The 19,951-nt window shown below is 40.0% G+C and overlaps 1 protein-coding gene across 5 annotated transcripts in view; it reads left to right on the forward strand.

Annotated features, from left to right (window-relative positions):
• LOC107981578 (sorbitol dehydrogenase) overlaps positions 1–16,728 on the forward strand; it is a 157,926-nt gene extending 141,198 nt beyond the window's left edge. For all 5 annotated transcript variants that reach the window (XM_031925118.2, XM_031925120.2, XM_031925121.2 and 2 more), the window contains one exon: positions 16,482–16,728. In XM_031925118.2, the coding sequence (XP_031780978.1) occupies positions 16,482–16,635 (154 nt within the window). In that variant the 3' untranslated portion in view covers positions 16,636–16,728. The remainder of the gene's footprint in view (positions 1–16,481) is intronic.
• Positions 16,729–19,951: the final 3,223 nt, after the last annotated feature.

The raw sequence follows: 19,951 nt of genomic DNA on the forward strand, positions 1-19,951 counted from the left end.
ATTCTCGCTTTGCTCGCCTTCCTTTAACGTGCCACGTATTTTATTATCGAACTCGCTGCACGTAGGGTAGGTGGATTTGGGGCGCTTCAGGTTTCAATTTTTTTCTCGCACTCGCTCGCCTTTCTTATATGTGCCACGTATTCTATTATCAAACTAGCTGCGCGTGGGGTATGCGGGTTTAGAAGCTTTGGTTTTCGATTTACAGCTTGTCGAGGTTCGCCTTCCTCCGATGTGCCCCGTATTTTATTATCGTACTCGCTGCACATAGAGTAGGTGGGTTTGGGGCGCTTCCGGTTTCAATTTTTTCTCCTTTCGCTCGCCTTCCTCTGATGTGCCCCGTATTTTATTATCAAACTCGCTGCGCGTGGGGTAAGTTGGTTTTCAAGATTTAGTTTTAGATTTACAGTTTGTCGAGGTTTGCCTTCCTCCGATGTGCCCCGTATTTTATTATGAAACTTGCTGCGCGTGGGGTAAGTAAGTTTGGAAGCTTTGGTTTTAGATTTATTTCTCGCTCTTGCTCGCCTTCCTTCGATATGCCAAGGTGTAGCTTAAATAAATGATTAAATATGAGGAGGTCGGGGTTAATAGGTTTATGCATTTTAGTTTTTTTCTAATCTGATACCAGAATTGTCATCAGGCACTCTGAAAATCCCTTACAGTAGACTCCTTTTTATCAAATATTTAATATTACATTAATTTGCGTAAATAACACTGTTTAAACAAATAATTTCTAGAATCTGATATCAGTTTCAAAATCAGTGACCTCGAAAACCCCTAGTAGAACACTAATTTTTGTGAAAAAATTAATTTTGCAATAATTTGCATAAACCAAATTGTTGAAACAAATAATTTTGCAAATCTGGTATCAAATTCGTGTTCAGCGACCCCAAAAACTCCATATACCTTGTTGTTTCGGACTTAACCGTTCAAAGAATTTTGCAACAATGTATTTTAAAAAAATTGTTTAAACAATATATTTTACAATTTCGATAGCAGATTCGTGTTAAGCGACCCCAAAAATCTTAAGTCTGATCTGTTTTGTCCTTTATTTTCCGTAATTTTAGAAGTCGTAATCCTTAACATCTAGCGTAAAAGGGGCGACATTGAAATTTCTTACTATAAAGTTACTATAAAGTTCATTTGACAAAAGAAAAAAAATTATTCTCTTATTGTAACATGTCTTCTATTTATTTATGATGAATTATGTATAATAGTTATAAGCGAGTGCTTTGAAAAGGTCACACGAGTACAAAATTACTCTTTTGAACTTTTAAAATTGTCACAAGAAATTTTAAAGTACAAAAATAGCAGTCTGTACTTTGACAAAGATTAAAATCAATAATTTGATCGTTTGAAAAGTACAAAATCTCTCTTTTAGAAAGTTTAAGGTACAAATTTTACAATCTCAACTTTTCTTAAGTACAAATTGCGATATTCGGACTTTTTTACGTCGATTTTTGTACTTTAGGGTTTAGCGTGAAAATTATCGCATTAGTTTTGCCAGTATTAAAATGCAGAGCATTGTCATAGACTCACTTGGACACAGCTCTTGCCACAGCTGAAAGACGATCCACACCCTCACGAAGATTGTCTCTCGTACATTGAGTGTAGGTTTGCAGGTCGTTCGCGTATAGCATTTATGTAAAGACTGAACAGGAGAGGTCCTAGAATAGAGCCCTCTGGGGCGCCAAGGTTAGATTAGATTAGATTAGATTAGATTAGTTTTATTTTGCGTAAATTATATTGTACGATCGTAAGCTTACAGCATTACAAGTGAGAAAAGAAAGAGCAATAGATTGAGGCATGTTTAGAGTATGTATAGTGTGAGAGTGTGGCGATAGTGAAGGTGTTATGAGCGAGAAAGTAGGTGTGTGCGTGTGCGTGGAGTGTGTACGAGTTATGTGTTTTCGAGTTGAAAAAAGTGATCCTTAGCAAGTTTTCTGAAAGTGACGGTGGATGAATTGTTTCTGATGTGTGATGGCAGGTTATTCCATAAGTATGAAGCGCTGATATGAAACGAGTTCCTCAGCGTCTCCGTCGCGAAAGCAGGAATTTCGAGAGGTGTCACCTCGCCCCTCACAGGCCGGAGTGTGACGCGGAAGCCAACAAGGCCAGTACGTATGATAGTACGACCGAGTAAAACATTTTACGTAGGAAACAAGCTGTGAAGTACTTCCTGCGTTCGGCAGTGGTTAGCCACTGCAGTTCCCGCCTGTACGGGGAGATGCGCTCATCTCTTCTGACACCCAAGATGTACCGAATTCCTGTATTCACAAGCCTCTGTAGTTTTGAGTCGAGTTCCTGTGTCAGGTCACAGTGTACAAGAGAACAGTAGTCGATGATCGGAAATAGGAGCGCTTGCACAAGATACTTGCGCAACCTGAGATTGGTACTCTTTCTGAAAAAGTAGAGCTTGTACATTAGCGAGTGAGCACGCTTACACACTTGTGTAACGTGCTCCTTCAACGTGAGTTTAGAGTCAGGCACCAATCCCAGATTACGCACAGAGGATTCAAAGCTGACCTGGACACCCCCGATATTAATGAAAGTGTTAGCTGTTAAGGGAAGTAAATTTATGTAAGGGGAGCCCAGGACAATTGCTTTGGTTTTATTAACATTGAGTTTAAGCCTGTTTTGTGCAGCCCAGCCCGTTATCCTCTCAGCATTAGCACTCATCTTGTTTGATAAAGAATCGAGCTCCTCGAGGTGGCATTAACTGTAAATTTGCAAGTCATCCGCATAGATAAGATGGGAAACATCGGAATCAAGGCAGAAACCAATGTCGTTGATGTACAATGCGAATAGCAAGGGATCTAAGATGGAGCCCTGCGGAACGCCGATGTTAAGATGCCGCGGAGAGGAACGCTCGCTATTGTCACCAACGACTGCCTGCTCTCTCCTAGTGAGATAGGAGGCAAACCAGCGGATGACCTGCTTAGAGAAGCCGAAGGTGGATAGCTTTCTCAGGAGCCGGACATGACATACAGTGTCAAACGCCTTGCTAAAGTCAAAGAGGATGAGATGTGTCACTTTCTTTTTGTTTATCCCGACCCTGACATCATCAGTTAGCTTAATTAGGCCAGTAGGCCAGACCGAGTGCTGTGGCCAGTACGGAAGCCTGTTTGAAAGTTGTCTAGTAAGAGCCTTGATTCAAGGTATTGTGAGACTTGCTTGTGCACCAGCCACTCCAGGGCCTTGGAGAGAAATCAGAGAAATGAAATCGGACGGTAGTCAGTCAGGGCTGTTGGTGAACTGACTTTGTTGAGTGCACGCATAAGCGACAATTTATAAGCAGATGGAAAACAGGGTTCGCTCAGAGATAGGTTGTAAATATGACTTAGTAGGGGAGCGAGAACTGGCAATGCTTTTGAGATGACAACCTGAGGGATTCCGTCGCTTCCCCTGGCCTGAGTGTCGAAATGCGATACTGCAGCCAACATATCCGATTCCGTTATGGTGTTGAACTCGAAATGCTCCGGGAGGACTTTCCAGTGTGAGAAGATAATCCTCAACAGCAGGAGCTAACAGATCATTGGAGATCGAGCTGAAATGCTTGTTGAGTTCATCTGTGCTAAAACGAGATGGTGAAGGGGCCTTGGTGGCAGAAATTCCAAGTTTCTCCAGCTCTCTCCAGATCTCGGCAACATCAGTCAAGGTTGACAGGCGTGAATAGTAATAATTCAGCCTGGCTTCCTCGACTTGTTTGTCAGCATTGTCTCTAGCTAGCCTATATATGCGGAGATCCGAATCGAGCCTGGAGTCCCTGAAACAGCTCTGTAAAGTCTATCACTCTCAGATACAAGGTCAAGAAGAGCCGTGGTGAACCACGGGTGACGCTGTCTTCTTGGTGTCACCTTCCGTAATGGGGCGAGATGATTGATGGCGTTAGTGAGGTTAGCGTGAAGTGTAGATATGCATTTGTCGAGTGATGAGGAGGTGAGGGATGACCAGTCACATGCGCTAAGAAAGTCCCTTAACTTCTCGGCGCTGATTCCTTTAAAGTTTCTGTAAGAGTGTTAGGTACGTATCGTGGAATCTGTACGTCGAGAGTGGCCGTGATAAGGTCATGTCCGTTGATGAAAGGTGAGTTTGTCTTCCAGTATGACAGCAGGCGATAATGCTCGTCGATTAGACACAAGTCAAGCCAGGCATCAGAACCCTGTTTGTGGTGCGTGGCACCATAGGGAAGAGATGAAAAGGAGTTTTCATCAATGAAGGCCTTGATGAACTTGGCATCTTCAGATGAAGAAAGCTGGTCAGAGTTGAAGTCTCCCATTATGACCTTCGTGGAATAGTTGTGCATGTGGGTTGTTAGTTGGTCTATGAAGTTAGAGCCTTGCCGACTCCCTTTGCCGATACCTCACAGAAGAGATATTCAGGCTTGCCTGGCTTGCCAGACCATTCACCGTCAGATGATGAAATAACGCTAACTGTCAGAGATTTGTGTATGTAGAGGGCCACACCTCCTCCGTTTCTGTTTCTGTCTCGTCTGTACAGTAGGTAGTCGTACAGTGAAGGGATGGACGTTACCTTGTCACACAACCAGGTCTCAGTAACAGCTATTACGTGGAATGGAGAGCGAGTGGATAAGAAAAGCCTGATCATCTCAATGTGACCCGTAAGCGAGTTCGCATTAAAATGACAGACTCGTAGACTTTCGGACAGAGATACCTTAGAACCAGATGAAGACGTGGCAGATGAGTTTGATGGTGGGTGTGGTGGAATGATATGTGTGTGTGTTGTAGCCTCAGTGTTGGACGATGTTGGCAGCGGGCGGAAACCGGGCTAAAAAAGTCTCCAGCTCGGCGTCGGTGTTGATGATGGTAGCACGCTCGCTGTCATCGTTGCAGCATATTTAAAGTCTCCCTTCTCTGACGAACGTTCGGCAGCCCTGCCTCCTCTTGGCCTCCAGCCTAGTCCTTGTACACAGCTTATGGACGTCTGAGGTGAGCAACTTGATGGTCAGGACTCAGAGCTTTAGCCTCCTCCAGCAAGGTAGCGTCTAATTCGCTAGTGTTTAGCTTGCGTTTCCGGGCGATGACGATCGAGCGTGCAAGCACACTTGAAGATAGAGTGACGGCTAGTGGTAGCAGTCTGACGTCACCCCTGGCGGAGCTGTTTGTAGCGTCAAGCCTCCCCATGGTCCTGACGGATGCTACGTCTCTTCTGAGGACCGTGGGGTTAAGCGCGTTCACAACTGAGAAAGCGAGGAGGTGCAGCGAGGTGCAAACCCGTGACAACGACCACACAGTTCGAGGTCTGCTCCTGCCCCCTCTTGACCTCAGCCAATTCACTGCGTAGGCTGCAAATCTCCGCAGTGTTGGGCACAGTGCTTCCGTTGTCCTGCTGCATTGTCGGGCTCCTCGTTGACAGATCTTGGATTTGTGCCTGCAGCTCGGTGATCGTGGACCCAGCATTGTGTATGCGAGTTTTGAGTGCAGGCAGCTCATCGAGGGCCTTAAGTCGCTTCTCCAGTGGGCCTAGACGCTGCTCAATTTTAGAAATCCTCTCCGACACAATGTTCTGGGTCTTGAGGGCCTCCGTTTGAGCATTACATATGTCGTCGAGTGCTCCGCGAATGTCCCTCAAAGCGGCCTCAACGGACAGCGTAGGTGTTGTTACTCCGGCCGCGCGGGTTGGTGAGGGATTTCTCGATGTGTTGGCTGATGGTGGTGCTGACCTCGTCTTCTTATTCACCGGCTGCTGTTGTTTGGGAGTATTCTTGCCTGCTGCTGTTGTTGCAGTTACTCCCGTTGCTGATGTTGTAGCAGAGGTAGATTTGGTCCTCAGTTTGGCACCCTTGGCGTTGTTGTTGTATGCACATGAGGGACAGGCTATAATCTTCCTGTCGTTCACCACGATAGTCTTGATGTTGATGGTGTTTTGGTACTTGACGTGGTAGTACAGACCACAAAATTTACACTTTTTGGGGTCTTTGTGCTGTATGGGTTGTTTACAGCTGCTGCATAGTTGAAAAGGCACACTCTTCTCGCCGTTTGCACTCATTTTTCGTCGATAACTTAATAGCAGTCGGCAAAGCAGATATTTGTAGGAGGATGATAAGTTATCGATGGAGTGAAAGAGTAGGCGTTGTGACTCCAACGGTTAGATGAAGCGTTAGTGGAAAGAGCGTGAAAGTACCGACCTCGATCAGTGTGAAGACGCCTTGAAAGTTCTCCCACGATGCAGCAGATGTCGCCACGATGTTGATTCCGGAGAGATAGAAATGCCGTGCAAGTGAGAAAACAAACCAAGCCAAGCGAAGAAGATTTGTAGGTTAGGAGCCTTGTAGAAAGTTTGCAGTAGAAAAGATGATTATGCTTGCTTGGGAATGTCGCCAGCGAATTGTTTGCATTCAGCACTACATTGTCATCGTCAGTATATATTACATCAATCCATTTGTGCGAATCACCGATATTTACTAGGAAACGACCGCCTCTATGTTAAACGTATTTGAAACTAAGAGCAAGCTAAACTTTTTGACTATTAAATTGCAAAAATAATTCTTTAGTTAACATTTCATTTATAAAGATTTTACTCTGTACCAGGCTATTACTCGTTTCCGAAAGTAAATGCGAGACGTTTATATGCCGCGTATTGAGACCAGTGATCCAATGTTTTGCCCGCATTATGAAAGACCCTGAGTCGCCGAATCCCTCGAACATAGCAAGTGCGTGGAAATTATGTCCTTCCTTTCAACGGACGGCAAAACAGTCGCAAGAATGGCATGAGCAACATCCTTGCAATGCTCATCTGACCCGTCAAAAATATTCGAGACAATTAGCTCCGCCGTCCCAGCATCACTCAACCCGTCCGTCGATGTTGGACGCCCGCCCTCGCTAGAGAGACCCTTACGGTCGGAACGAGGATTCCGAGTTCGATGCCGGCGTTTTGGTAGTTGAAACTCACCGAGTTTCTCTTAAGCGATACAAAGACGTGCGAGTCATTGATATCAACCTTGCCCTCACTATTACTATACCGAATATTCTTAGTATTATTATTATTGCCACCATCACTCCCCTGATACCCAGTATCAGTGACCATTGCTGTCATTTTAGTTATGAGGTTATTAATATCCCGCTACAGGATTTTATTTTCTTGCAACAACAAAAGACGGTCATTGTGCAATCCTTCCAGTTTAGAAGACTGCTCAACAATCTTCCCCTCGAGTTATAATACCTTGACGGCTAGATTCCCAGTCAACTTCTCTACCCCAGTAGATAAATAACTAATAATTAATAATTAAGTGTAAAATTTTCAGGTCAGAAAGTCATCAAAAAATTTAAAAAAAAAAAGAAAAATTTTCGAAAGCTTTCAAAATTCCCGCTCTATCAAAATATGAAACGCACGCCGAAATTCTCTATGGCCGATCAATCAGATGTGTCAACGTTTGTTCAGAGTCGCCGGTGTTGCACCCTGGAGGCGAAAATTGAAACCAGATGCGCAGCGACGTTGATGATGACTGATTTTGCGCTCTTAGAGAGAGATAGAGCTAATAGTTTCTAATCTTGAAACTTCGCTGAAAAAGATCTCCCTTCGGTAAAAATTGAAGCTGAAGATCCTCGACGCGAGTCCTTTCTTCTATTCTTTACTGATGACGAGCATCGATGTTATATCCGCAGGATAAGACAGCCAATAAAGATGCTCGCCGGTAGCAGTCGTACAGCGGTTGACAGATAAGGTCATGTTTGTCACTTGCTTGCGAAAAAAACTCCTCTAGGCTAATAAAACACACAAAAAATTGTTGTTTATTAGCGCTAGTATGCGAGCCAAATAGAGGATCCTTCCCACTGTGAAAAATCACTCATTTGAGTGAGAAATACGTTATAATACTGTTTAATAAACAGAGCAATTTTTTGACGCTGCTACACTTACCAAAGGGGGCAAGAAATAAGCCATTTGGGATGCTTTGAGTCGCCAGATGAGTGTTCCTCTTAGGGAAAATATATGTAAGATATAATACAGGTTTATGTGCTTTTAAATAAATAAGTTTGTAATTTAGGAGTAATCAGATGTTTATTGCAGTAGGCGACTTTTTTATGCCTGTTTGTTATTTGGAAAATTTACAGCTTGATTTTTGTAAACTTTCACAAGTAGTTTTTGTAGATTATTTGCATTCAATGTTGTTAATTCTAAGTATAAAATATCAAAGTAGTATTTTAAAAAGTAAGCGTCTTTAGAGGCGTCAAAAGGCTCTTAAAAATTTTGTCGTACAACTTTTGTATTATTTTCAAGGCGAAATTTAAAAATACTTTCGTTATCGGAGTCGAAAAAATCTTTTTTGACGTAACATAAAAGCTCTTCTATGGTGTAGTCTGTGCAGTTGTTGACGGACGAGAAAACTTGTTCTATAGTGCTAAAAAAGAGACGCTTTGTTAATCCGACAATATCGTATCCCTACGGTTATAAAAAAAAGTAAATGTTTTAATAATTTATAGCTAATCGTCGGTATTTGGCATTTTGCGGTGGTGAGAACGCGTGTAGATGCAGCGCAAACAACTGTGATATTCCGAGCTGCAAGCATTATCCAGAGTATAAGAAGAGTTTAACAGGTCTCGCATGACATAGTCTTCTACATAGTTTAGTACAGACAAAATATATGTTGCGCCACCGGTACTATAACGAACTAATGTTGATAGTAAATTTATTTAAATATAATAATGATATAACGATGACCGTGGATATGAAAGGTTTATTCAAGAAATATGTATGTACGCATACAGCAAGGCCAACGACGACATAAAAATTACATACCAATATGTAAATATAGCAAAGCGTATATGTATTAGAACCTACACTCTAAACCTAAACTTGAAAATCAGGAAGTGAAAAGACTAAAACCTACATTTTAAACATTATAAGTATTTAAAAGTAAATGGTATCCTTACAGAGAATTAATTGATGGATTTTAATCTTAATGCAAATCAATTCTACAGATTTACACTTAATTGTAATGCTATCATTTTGAGGATATTAATAACTTTTTAATATTCATAAAGTTTAAAATGTAGGTTTTGATCTTTTCATTTCCAGTGTTTTCAACTTTCGGTTTAAAGTGTAATGTAAATTTTTTATTTTAAGGTTTATATAAATAAAATAAAACAATGTAAATATAATTTATATTTATTTTTTTTAAAACACCTTTCACGTTCCTCCTTATCTTTTATTCAATTAATGTAAAATACCTAAAATTGCGTTTTTTTTTAAGAAAAATTAGTGGTGGTTCCTTAATAACTTTGCTGGGTTTGTCGTATGTTAATATTGGATGTCTTAGGCCCATTTGCGTATAATCTGTGACGTTAAAAGTTATAAGACTAGTATTAAGATGTATTATATTCTATTTAGGACCGATGCTTTTTAGATAAACATGTCGAATTTTTTAAAAGACCCCTGTTGGTAAAATATCCGCGAATTTTGCAACCTTACGCCTGTAATTTAAAATAGCTACTATAGCCATTTTTGTCCAATAGCGGCTGCCTGGTCTATAATGCGGAAGAATATAATCTAAACTACATGCGATTGCTTGCGGCGGCAACACCCGAAAATTGTTTTCTAAAACGTAGATTCCTTAGTTTTTGTGCTCTTCTGTCAGATTGTAGCGCTCGCCAGTATTTACATTTTAAAACGCTCATCGATACAGGCTGTGACACATACAACGATTTTCTTTGACGATGCATCGCGTACGAACTCCACCTTCAGGTAGAGAGATGATCGTCTCTGGCTGTGATAAAAAATAAAATTAGCTTTAAATGTATATTATCATTTTTTTTACAAAAATTTTTGTTTTTGGTATTATCTGTAACTCCTTTAAATGTAATTTTTTTCAGAAGATGCTTTGTAATAATTTAACATGTCTTTTACAAGCTGATTGTACACGGCATCCTCCTCAAATAGTTATGTATAAAACGACGAGGGAGTGTTGAATCGTGTAATGCATAATTCCTTGGTCTGTTGCAGGAGAGCATCAATATCGCGACGCATAATGTTAACGCTCATTTTGAAATAGTCACTATTACAATTTATGGCTAGTATTTTCACTTTATAACTTCTCACTCTGTAGACAGCTAGCTACACAATGTGCTATTCTGCTGCAGCTAAAGAGGAACTGAGGGTCTCGTGTCATGTAGCGCTTAGGGGGGCGGGGTCTAAGCACGAGATGCTGCACAAGGGTGGTGGTGGTGGTGGTTACTACGCTAGAAAAGCGTACAGGCCCCGTAGCTAGCAGCGCTGCATTGGGAACTATCGGCTGTCAGTTTCAGCTAGACACCCCGTGTATACAAGCCCCTCGTAAGCAGCCGGTAAATAAGCTCACCACCGCACCGCCTGCCGCCGCCGCCGCGTCGTTAAATAATATGCTTGCTTTTTAAAAAAACATTCAATTCAGTTTATATTTTGTGCTTAAACAGACAGCATCGTATCGGCATCATCATCATGGATACTCGCTGCACACATCCTTGGACTAGCATGATATGCGACCCAACTTCGTATGGAAAATCTTTGTTTATACAACGTTTTCAACATTTTATCGACGAAATGGCTGATGCGTCATTCGACTGAATCTAATTTTATCACGCAGAGTGGCAGGATGGTTTCAAAAGTAAAAAATTGCTAAAAACAGCGAGACTATATAGTTTCAAGAGGGCTTGCCTAAATCCGAAGATTATTCCATGATCCACAACTGAAAAAACTTTTGACAATCGACGATATGATGCGCAAAGCCTCAAATCACATTATTGTCGATCTCTTTACTAAGGGCTCACTCCACAAGAATATATCTGTATTTTTCATTACACAAATATGTTTCACAAAGGCGCGTATGCACGAGACATTAGTCTCAATGCATCGTATATTGTCTTATTCAAGAATCCACGCGATCGCGCACAGATTTAACATCTAGCCCGGCAAGTTTACTCCGAAGATCCATAATTTGTCAAAGAGGCGTATCAGGATGCGACAGCAAAACCGTTTGGCTACTTGATGATTTACTGTAAACAGAGCACTGCAGATGAATTTCGGTTTAGAACCTTTATATTTTCAGGCGACACATCATTTTGTTTACTTGCCAAAGTACACCACCAGCGAGTGGGAGCAGTCTTTATAATTAGCTTGTGGATTTTGTTGGTTAAAAAGAAGAGGGCTGGCGTGGAGTTCTTTAGTCGCATGTCAGCCATTTCAAAGCACGCATCTGGCTTGGATAGCACGAGTCAAAAAAAAACTCCGAATTGAAAAAAAAATATATCGCTCTCTTGGACACTCTTAGACATTTTGACGAAATCTGCATGTCCCCGTCGAAGTTCACACCAATACCGCCCAACAACCTTCAAAAAGTGTGCTTGACAATAAAAATAACTATACTCATGTAGATCGAATAGAAGAAGCTTGTAGAAAATTTAAAAATTTAAACATATCCGTAAAATCCAAGCTGTCAGTGTCTCCCGCCACCACAGCTACAGCCAGCGACATTGTAAATAAAATATCAAAGGGCGTATGAATGTGTGTGCGACTTATATTTTTTACTCGTATATAATAATGTGTACACTTTTCATATATATTTATGTAATCCAATATATTTGTCTAAAAATATAAAAAAAGAAAAACACTCATCAATTTACAAATAATTTTTACACACATTTATTTGTTTATAACATCTAAACAGTTTTCTTACTTTTTTTACTTACCCCATTCACACACAAAATTATTTAATCTATTTAAAAAATAAACAAAATGTGCATTCTCGTTCGCTCACCGTGTAATTTCTTTCTATGGGGGTGAGTACTCTGCTGGCGAATTCGAGTGCTCGGTCTTGTTCGTCTGTGCACTGCATCAACATAATGCCGAGCCCTGTATTACTTCCATCGTTTTGTATGACAAACTACTGATCGAAGCATGGGCAGTACAGTACTGGAGCCAAGGCGATAAGAGCTTTTATCGCCTTGAATGCTGATTGCTGTTTATCGCCCCAAAAGAACGGCTGATCTTTTTTGTCATCCGAGTCAAAGGCTCGGCCAACGTTGCGTAATTTTCCAGTAATTATCTATATCACTTTGCAGCTGCGGCACCAGGCTGTTTACGTTTTGTCGTTGAGACGTACGCAAGCGATGCTGGTAGAGTTTGCTCTAGTGGCGGTGGCGCACGGTACTCTTGCCCGCTCGCCAGTACGGTTTCGGCTTCTTTGGAAACTGTTCCAGTCGCGGCAGTTCATACGAGGGGTCAACCTTTGCAGTTCTGAACTTGGATTTTTATGTAAGAGGTCTAGTTGTTCATTCAGGCTTGGTTGTGGCTTTATTTCCTTCATCATGCCTCCCAGGCATGTCACAAAATCACGCACGGGTTCGTGCGCGTCTAGGTATCTTCTCTCTGCGTCCGTTGTTGGAATCGCCTGTTCGTGCTGTACCATCTTGTCGCCGCCGTATATAACTCTTCCCAGCTTTGCCACTCATCTTTGTTGCCACCGAAATCGGACCAGCCTGTCACTAGGCTTGTTATTAATGCAGATCTGCCGAGAGAATCTAACTTACGAGTCTAATACACTCGCACTCTCTGTACACTCTCACTGGACTGACGCCCGCTCTGGCTGCGAGCGTTGGAAACAACCGTTGTTGACGTCCGCGCCGCTCGCTTCCTGCCATCCTCTCGCCGCTGTTTGCTATGTGTGCTGTTGTTACGCTTGCATTCGATTCGAATTTCCACGACGAAATTTTTCTTCCATAAGTCAAGCTAATTCTTTCTTCTCGCTACACGAATTTATTTTAATGCTCACCTACACCCAGTCTAACTCTGTCAAGTCCGAGAACGGGAGATAGAAAGAACGTGGTTTGTAACAGCACAACGCGCACAGTTGTGAATAGAATAGTTGCATATATTGATCACTTTGATTGGTTACAATAGTCGCGCGAGAGAACGGTGTTCGGTAGACGAGCCAAGGATTTGGTGGCACAAATCTCGGCCTCGGCGTCTTCATAGTCGCGTAAAGAGAGGCGTGAGACGTACGGAGATGCGATGCATGCGTCAAGCACAACATTCGGTGACTAAGGTTAAACGACGGAATCCGGTTATTCGTGGCGAGAAGGCGTCCCTCCTAGCCAAGTTGCTTCGTTCTTTGGAAGGTTCCTGGACGACAAGCTGAAATCGAAGGTGCCAGGCCATGGAAGTTAATTGCTTGGATGATGCTCTTGGACACGATGCGTTTACCGGGATACTTTAGTTCTTGGCAACACCGCGCTTGCATGCCGAGCTAACATCGCGCGACTAAGCGAGTGCGCGCAATATGAATTCGCGACCGCTCGTTACAGAATAAAGTATTAAAAATTCACGAATAAAATACATCAATGCTTTTTAAAATTACTATGAGATTCTATATCAATTTCTAACTCTAAAACATTAAAATTTTTGTCATCAGAAAACAAAAAACGTGCTCTTCTATTTACCTTATGGGCACCGTAAAAAAAATAGAAATTTTAATATAATAATTAATATTATTACTAAAAATATTGAATGAAGTATGACTTAGGGGGGCTGAGGGGGGGAGGGGCAACGAGAAGGGGTGACGAAGCGTGAGGGGGAGGTGATGGGGGCTTCAAGAGTTAAAAATAACGCCTTTTTTTAGAAGGTTGTAAAGTTATTTCGAGATAAGGGAGGGCGAGGGGGGCTAAATTTTACCTTGGCTAAAAACAACTATATAATATATAATAAAATATATAATATATAATATAGGTAGATATAAGGGATATATAGGGGACACCTTAATATATATTGGTAATCTACGAAAATTTTGGTCAAGCCTTGCAACACAATAGCGACAGGGTTCCTTTGGAGCAATTTTACGACCATTATAGAAACACTCATGCCTAGCTAGATAGTGTGCGTTGATATACATCCTAGGACATAGACGACTCTCATATTCTTGAAGTGCAGAGGGGCCAGCAGGTGCGGCTTAAGGTGGTCGCGAAAGCTCAACCTAAGGTTGGACCATTCTTCTCCAACCTAAGATTGGATAAGAATGGTCTAGAAGAACACAGGTCGATAACTTCTCTGACTACAGAAGTAATAGAAGGGTTGGACAGAATCGAGTCCACAGCATTGGAGGCGCAGAGGTACTTGACCAATTAATCCGCCCCTGCCTGCCACAGAGGCCTCAGAGGCCACGAGATTCAGCACCTAGTTTAAGCTGCTGGGCCCCACATATACAAGATCTCCAGGCCACTGAGTTGTCAGTCCGTAGGCAAATCCGCGGTTTTGGGAGTTCTCCATCATTATGACAGTGTTTTTGTGATTTGAATGGGGTAGCCATTCCTGTAGTCAGACATGTCGTAGCCCAAGCCCATTGGCTTCTCCACACTCTTTCGGAACTCAATATTAACGTCTTTAAAATCCTGGGGATGCACGACCAGTGAAATCTTCGCAGAACCTGGCTTTCCGCAATGTATGACATTGACGGTCTCAAGACTGTTTCTCCTCAACGTGGGAATCACTGAGTGAATAACGACCTGCAAAATAAAAAGAAGACTTGTTGACCTCGTTAGAAGCATGATGGTAGAATTCAAGTCTTGATTTATATTTAACGGCAGTTTGTTCAAGCGGGGTCATAATTTTACTTGCTCCGCAGCAACATTTATCAAGTAGACCAGAGCGTGAGAACCCGATGCGATGTCCGGAATGCACTAATTAAAGAACAACTCAGCGTTAGAAGAGGTGAAAAACTCTTACGGTGTAAGACAAAACAGAATTTAAAAGGAGAAGAAATAGTAACAATTAAATAAGCGTCATTTATAAACGCTCGGTAAACAACAAATATAAAATGCAGAGAGACCCACCTAAAGCTGAAGAAGCAAATAGCCATCAGAACCCCGAACATTTGCTTCATCCGTCATCTTAAGGTTGACAAAAAAATAAGGCTCTCCCGTAGTTGTAGGCACTGGCGTGACAGAGAAGGTCTCCACCCTGCGCTGATCTTGCGAAACCGCTCTGCCATGTTGCGGATAGGATTAAATCGTACGTCACAAAACTAAAAAAAAGGACCAATAAAATTACTAGATTACCAAAAAGAAGAAAACAGAAATAAATATGTAAGCGGACAAAAAAACACATAATTGATACCACTTGCTTGATCAGCCAATGACAACCCTGAATAAAAGGAATGAGCAACAGTCACCTGTGAGACAAACGATAGATTTACCATACATAGAAAATGCAATTGAAAAGGAAGCTCTTATTATACAAAAATAATAATTGCTGGATCTAGTTCAAGCAGATTTCATTAGAAGCTTTCAGCAATCGTAACAAACATTCATTAAAACCAACAACATGGAACAGTTAAATGAAGTGCGAAAAAAAAACAATGAAAGCAAAGAACCACGCAATTAAACTTGCAATAAATAAACATGTAAACTAAAGAAATTACTCAGTAGCTGCAAGTCACTAAATAAAAAAAAAAAAAAACTTGAGTGAAGAATGTCGCATTTTAAACGGCAAATAATAAAACAAATATGTTAAACAAAAAGTAGTAAACAAGAGAATGCTCGTAATCCAATTACGCTCGATGCTGAATAATTAGCGCCCGTATAAGCTACTTGAAATTTAATAAATATCAATAAAAATTTCACTGTGCAGATATTTATTTTTATCTTTGAACTCTTTTAGTAATATTCTATTTGAAACGAATATAAATAATAAAAAGTAAACTTATTGTGATTAAAATAATAATAGGTAATTTCTATTAGTCTTTCATTAACTTTACAAAAATTCAAGTCATAAAATTAATTAATGTTACAACCACTACTATCCTGAATATCAATAAATTTGGATGTTATTATTTATTTTTATTCTGAAAAGAACATTACTAAAAATGTTCAAAGATAAAAATTATCAGTATATATGAATTGCTTTTACGCCTTATGCGTGAAAGAGAGCAAACAGCCAAGTTGATAGAGCCATGGACACCAAAGTTCTAGGTTCAAATCTCGATAAAAGAATTGTTTTTTAATTTTCCTTATTTATTGTTAATTGTCCATTTTTTACGTATAAATATTGTTCTTAGCATTTTTATTAATATTTAATAATACTTAATGTAAATCACGCGATAATCGCGTGATTTTTTCAATAGGTAAGGCACGGTCTACGAGAGTGAGCACTATGTATATTTTCCATATAACGAAAATATCAGTGACTTTTTATATAAAATGTACAGATGTCCGGATCACTCTTCGGTTAATAAGACATCGTAGACGATTAACCGACGACGTTTTATTAACCTAATCTCTTATTACTACATGTACTGTCAATATTTCATAAATATGCGTGACTCTTTGTAGATAATGTCCAGGTGTCAAAATCTCTTCTAGATCAACTAACCGACATATCCAAGCTTGATTGTTGTTCATTAGGTTCAAACATTATTATGATTTAATAATATATATAATATATATGTTGATTTAAAAATATTCTACTCTTTCAATAGTTTAATTTTCATTTAATTCTTACAGCTATTCAGATGCCTTGGATTTAGTATCAACAAAAAATATTAATTTAGGGACAATCGTTACCCACAGATATAAATTTGAGGAAACTTCGCAGGCTTTCGATACTGCTAAATCAACTCATTCTGGTGCTATTAAAGTTATTATTAATCTTGATTAATCAATGATTTGCTATTTAAAGCTGTATGAAATAGAATGAAAAACGTATGTAATGATGTAAAATCAAATAAAGTAGCAAACAAACTTTCAATTATTTATCGTATTTTTTATTATTTATCTTTAATATCTCTTGCTTGTTCAATTCCAGTACAAGCATTGATATTGCGATTCAATCCTGACTGTATAGTGCATATAATTTTGAATAAATACATTCCATAAATACATTTAAAATGATTTTACTTTCTAATTGAAAATATTATGACACTTGAATACTGTACGTATTCCTATTATATAACTTGAAAGAAACGAGGTAAATATGCACAACGAAACTCTTTTCGCATCTGGACCCAAAGCGTGGTGAAGGAAAGTAGATGCACTGATATGCGTATGAGATCTAGGGTCACCCGCACCGAGGAAAGGTCCCTGAAGTCTGGAAAGTGGGTTTCCATCAGGCCCTCTAGGGCCTTCTGATCATTCTTTGCCCAGTCCACCTGTAACTAATTTGATCGAGTCTGTCAGTGGCTTCTTCGGGTTTTTCAGGACACTGCACAGTCTGACCGTGCCTGACCGTGCCTGATAACGTGCTTCGGCTTTTGCAGTATCGCTTCCAACCCTCCACCCCGGCCTTTTCGATCTCCTTCTCATATTCCTTTTGCTCCGCTCTATACGCCCGTTTATCCTTGTCGCTCTTCGTGTGCTTGGACCCGTTGTATAGCCGCCTTTCTTTTTTTCTGCGTTTCTCGAGTGACTTATTCCACCAGGAGTGCCCTTCGATGGCCTCTTTAGCCTAAGTTCATAATTGTTCTCGCAAGAACTTATTATTATGTCCCTTAGGATCCTACTGTAGTGATCGATGTCGAGCGTACTTCGTCGCCGAGTCTGAACACGATATGTTGGTGATCCGACATGCAGACTTCTTCCGATACTTTCCAATCCATAACCTCGGACCACACGTTCCTGGAGACCAGGGTGATGTCTATGATCTCCTTCCTTACGGCGTTTCGGAACGTGGGTCTGCTGCTTGTATTGAGAAAGTCCATGTTCGCTGCTGCTAAGAACTCCAATAGACTTTCTCCTCTAGAATTGCAGACTATGCTGCCCCAACATGTGTGATGTGCGTTAGCGTTGCAACCTATTATAAGCTTGGTGCCTTTGGCTTCGCACTCTCCGATTAATGCGATCATTTCCTCTGAAGGGCACGTTTTCTCATAGGGAAAGCATGCAGCGGCAATCATAATGACTTTTCGTTTGCCTTTGATACCCAAAGGTTTTTAATACAAAAAAATATTATTTAAAAAAGTTATCTGGATATTAACAAAAAATTTGTTACTTTTTAAAGTGTTTAAACAATTTTTGTTGATTATTTTGAGAAAACTTTTTCAAATAATATTTTTTTGTAAAACCCCACACTCATCTGGAAACTATGTGTTTGAAGCATATTTATTGGTATAAAAGTGCCCTTCGAAGCCCAAATTTTAAGTAAGTCTGCGGTAGCTGAAAAATGGAAATTCTGAATTTTGGCGTTTGAAGAAAGTTATACCTGATAATATGGCACATATAAACATGGCTTTATGTTTCTTACATTATACCTAAATATATTTAATAGTTTATTTATTTTTTAAACAATTTGGGAAAATATAAACAAAAAATTGAATTTTTCATTTTTTGACAATTTAAGGTGTATCCGTCCCCTTAAATCCTGAGAAACAGAATTATGAGTAAAAATAACAAAATTAAGATAAAACATTTGAAATTTTTTTTAGTAATATTTCGTATGAATACCTTTAACTTTACTGTGCTAAAACATTAATTATCCCTGCTGGCCCTTTGTGGCACTCGGTGTAATGTTTTGTAAATTTTGTCACTGTCTGTAGAATTTTTAAGTGTACAAATGGTTCTTTCATGTTCAGATTCAAGAATGATACTTTGTACACCTGCTTTGGTATAAATGCAGGGATTTTGATTTAAATGCTTAGAAATGGTTTGACGATGGAAATACTAAATTTTTTTTCGGACAGTGAAAAAATTTACAAAACATTGTACCGAGTGCAACAATGGGCCAGCAGGGATAATGAAGGTTTTAGCACAGTAAAGTTGAAGGTATTCATACTAAATATCACTAAAAAAAATTTCAAGTGATTTATTTTAATTGTGTCATTTTTACTTATAATTCTCTTTTTCAGGATTTAAAGGTGTTGTGTCCCCTTAGGTTCCCTTCGGGGTGAAGCTGTCGGAGTGCTGTCTTTTGGGTACTCCTGTAAGGGTCCCAGCCTGAGACCTCCCAGGAGCGCCCACAAGACGCTTCGCCCTTAGCTTTGCCCCCGAGGTAAGTTTCTAGCCAGGCAGTTAAAATCGTCGTCATAAGGTTGTTCTCCACCGAGATCAGTACCTTACATATTGAAGTGGTTATAGCTGCATAGGCAGAAGTGTACATGGGGGACGTATGCGTGGGTGTATTTTCGAACATGCCAATCCAAAGATTCAACTTACGTCATAAGGTACAAGCTTGAAAATTTGTAGGAATGTAGGTAATGACTTTCTTAATAAATAAAAAAATTGGCAGAAGCGGATGTTGGGGACAAGATGGCGGCAGAAGTACCGGAAGTGGCAAACAATATATTTCTACTTACGTCACAAAGTAAACTTCTGCCTTTTTGGATACGGCTTCTTCGAGCCGCCAATGTGCTAGAAAAAAATTGGCAGAAGTGTAGATGGGGGATAAAAAAATCAACAACAAATGCGCGGATCCGGAAAAATTCGATTTCGCCCTCGGCATTTGGTATTTTAGATACACGACTTGATACAAACCTGAAAATTTGTATGAATGCAGGTAACGGTGTTATTAATAAATAAAGAAATTGGCAGAAGCGGATGTTGGGGACAAGATGGCGGCAGAAGTACCGGAAGTGGCAAAAAATATATTTGTACTTACGTCACTAGGTAAACTTCTGTCTTTTTGCATACGGCTTCTTCAAGCCGCCAATGTGCTAGAAAAAAATTGGCTGAAGTGCCGGTGGGGGATAAGTGTTAAAAAATCAACAATAAATGCGCAGAACTGTAAAAATTAGATTTTGCACTGGGTATTTAATATAAAATAGTAAATACATTTTTACATGAGACACGTTTTATATTATGATAAAAAATAATATTACGAATACATACAAATATATATATGATTTCAATTAATTATTTTCTGATTCATCGCTTTCACACGATATATTTTCTTCCGCTTCTGTATCATCATCTTCTACAATAATATCTCGAACTGTTTCCGGAAATTGGGATCCCGTGAACCATAGAAAGTCGTATTTATTGTC

Source organism: Nasonia vitripennis, assembly GCF_009193385.2.
Source record: "Nasonia vitripennis strain AsymCx chromosome 2 unlocalized genomic scaffold, Nvit_psr_1.1 chr2_random0005, whole genome shotgun sequence".
NCBI classification, from domain to species: domain Eukaryota; kingdom Metazoa; phylum Arthropoda; class Insecta; order Hymenoptera; family Pteromalidae; genus Nasonia; species Nasonia vitripennis.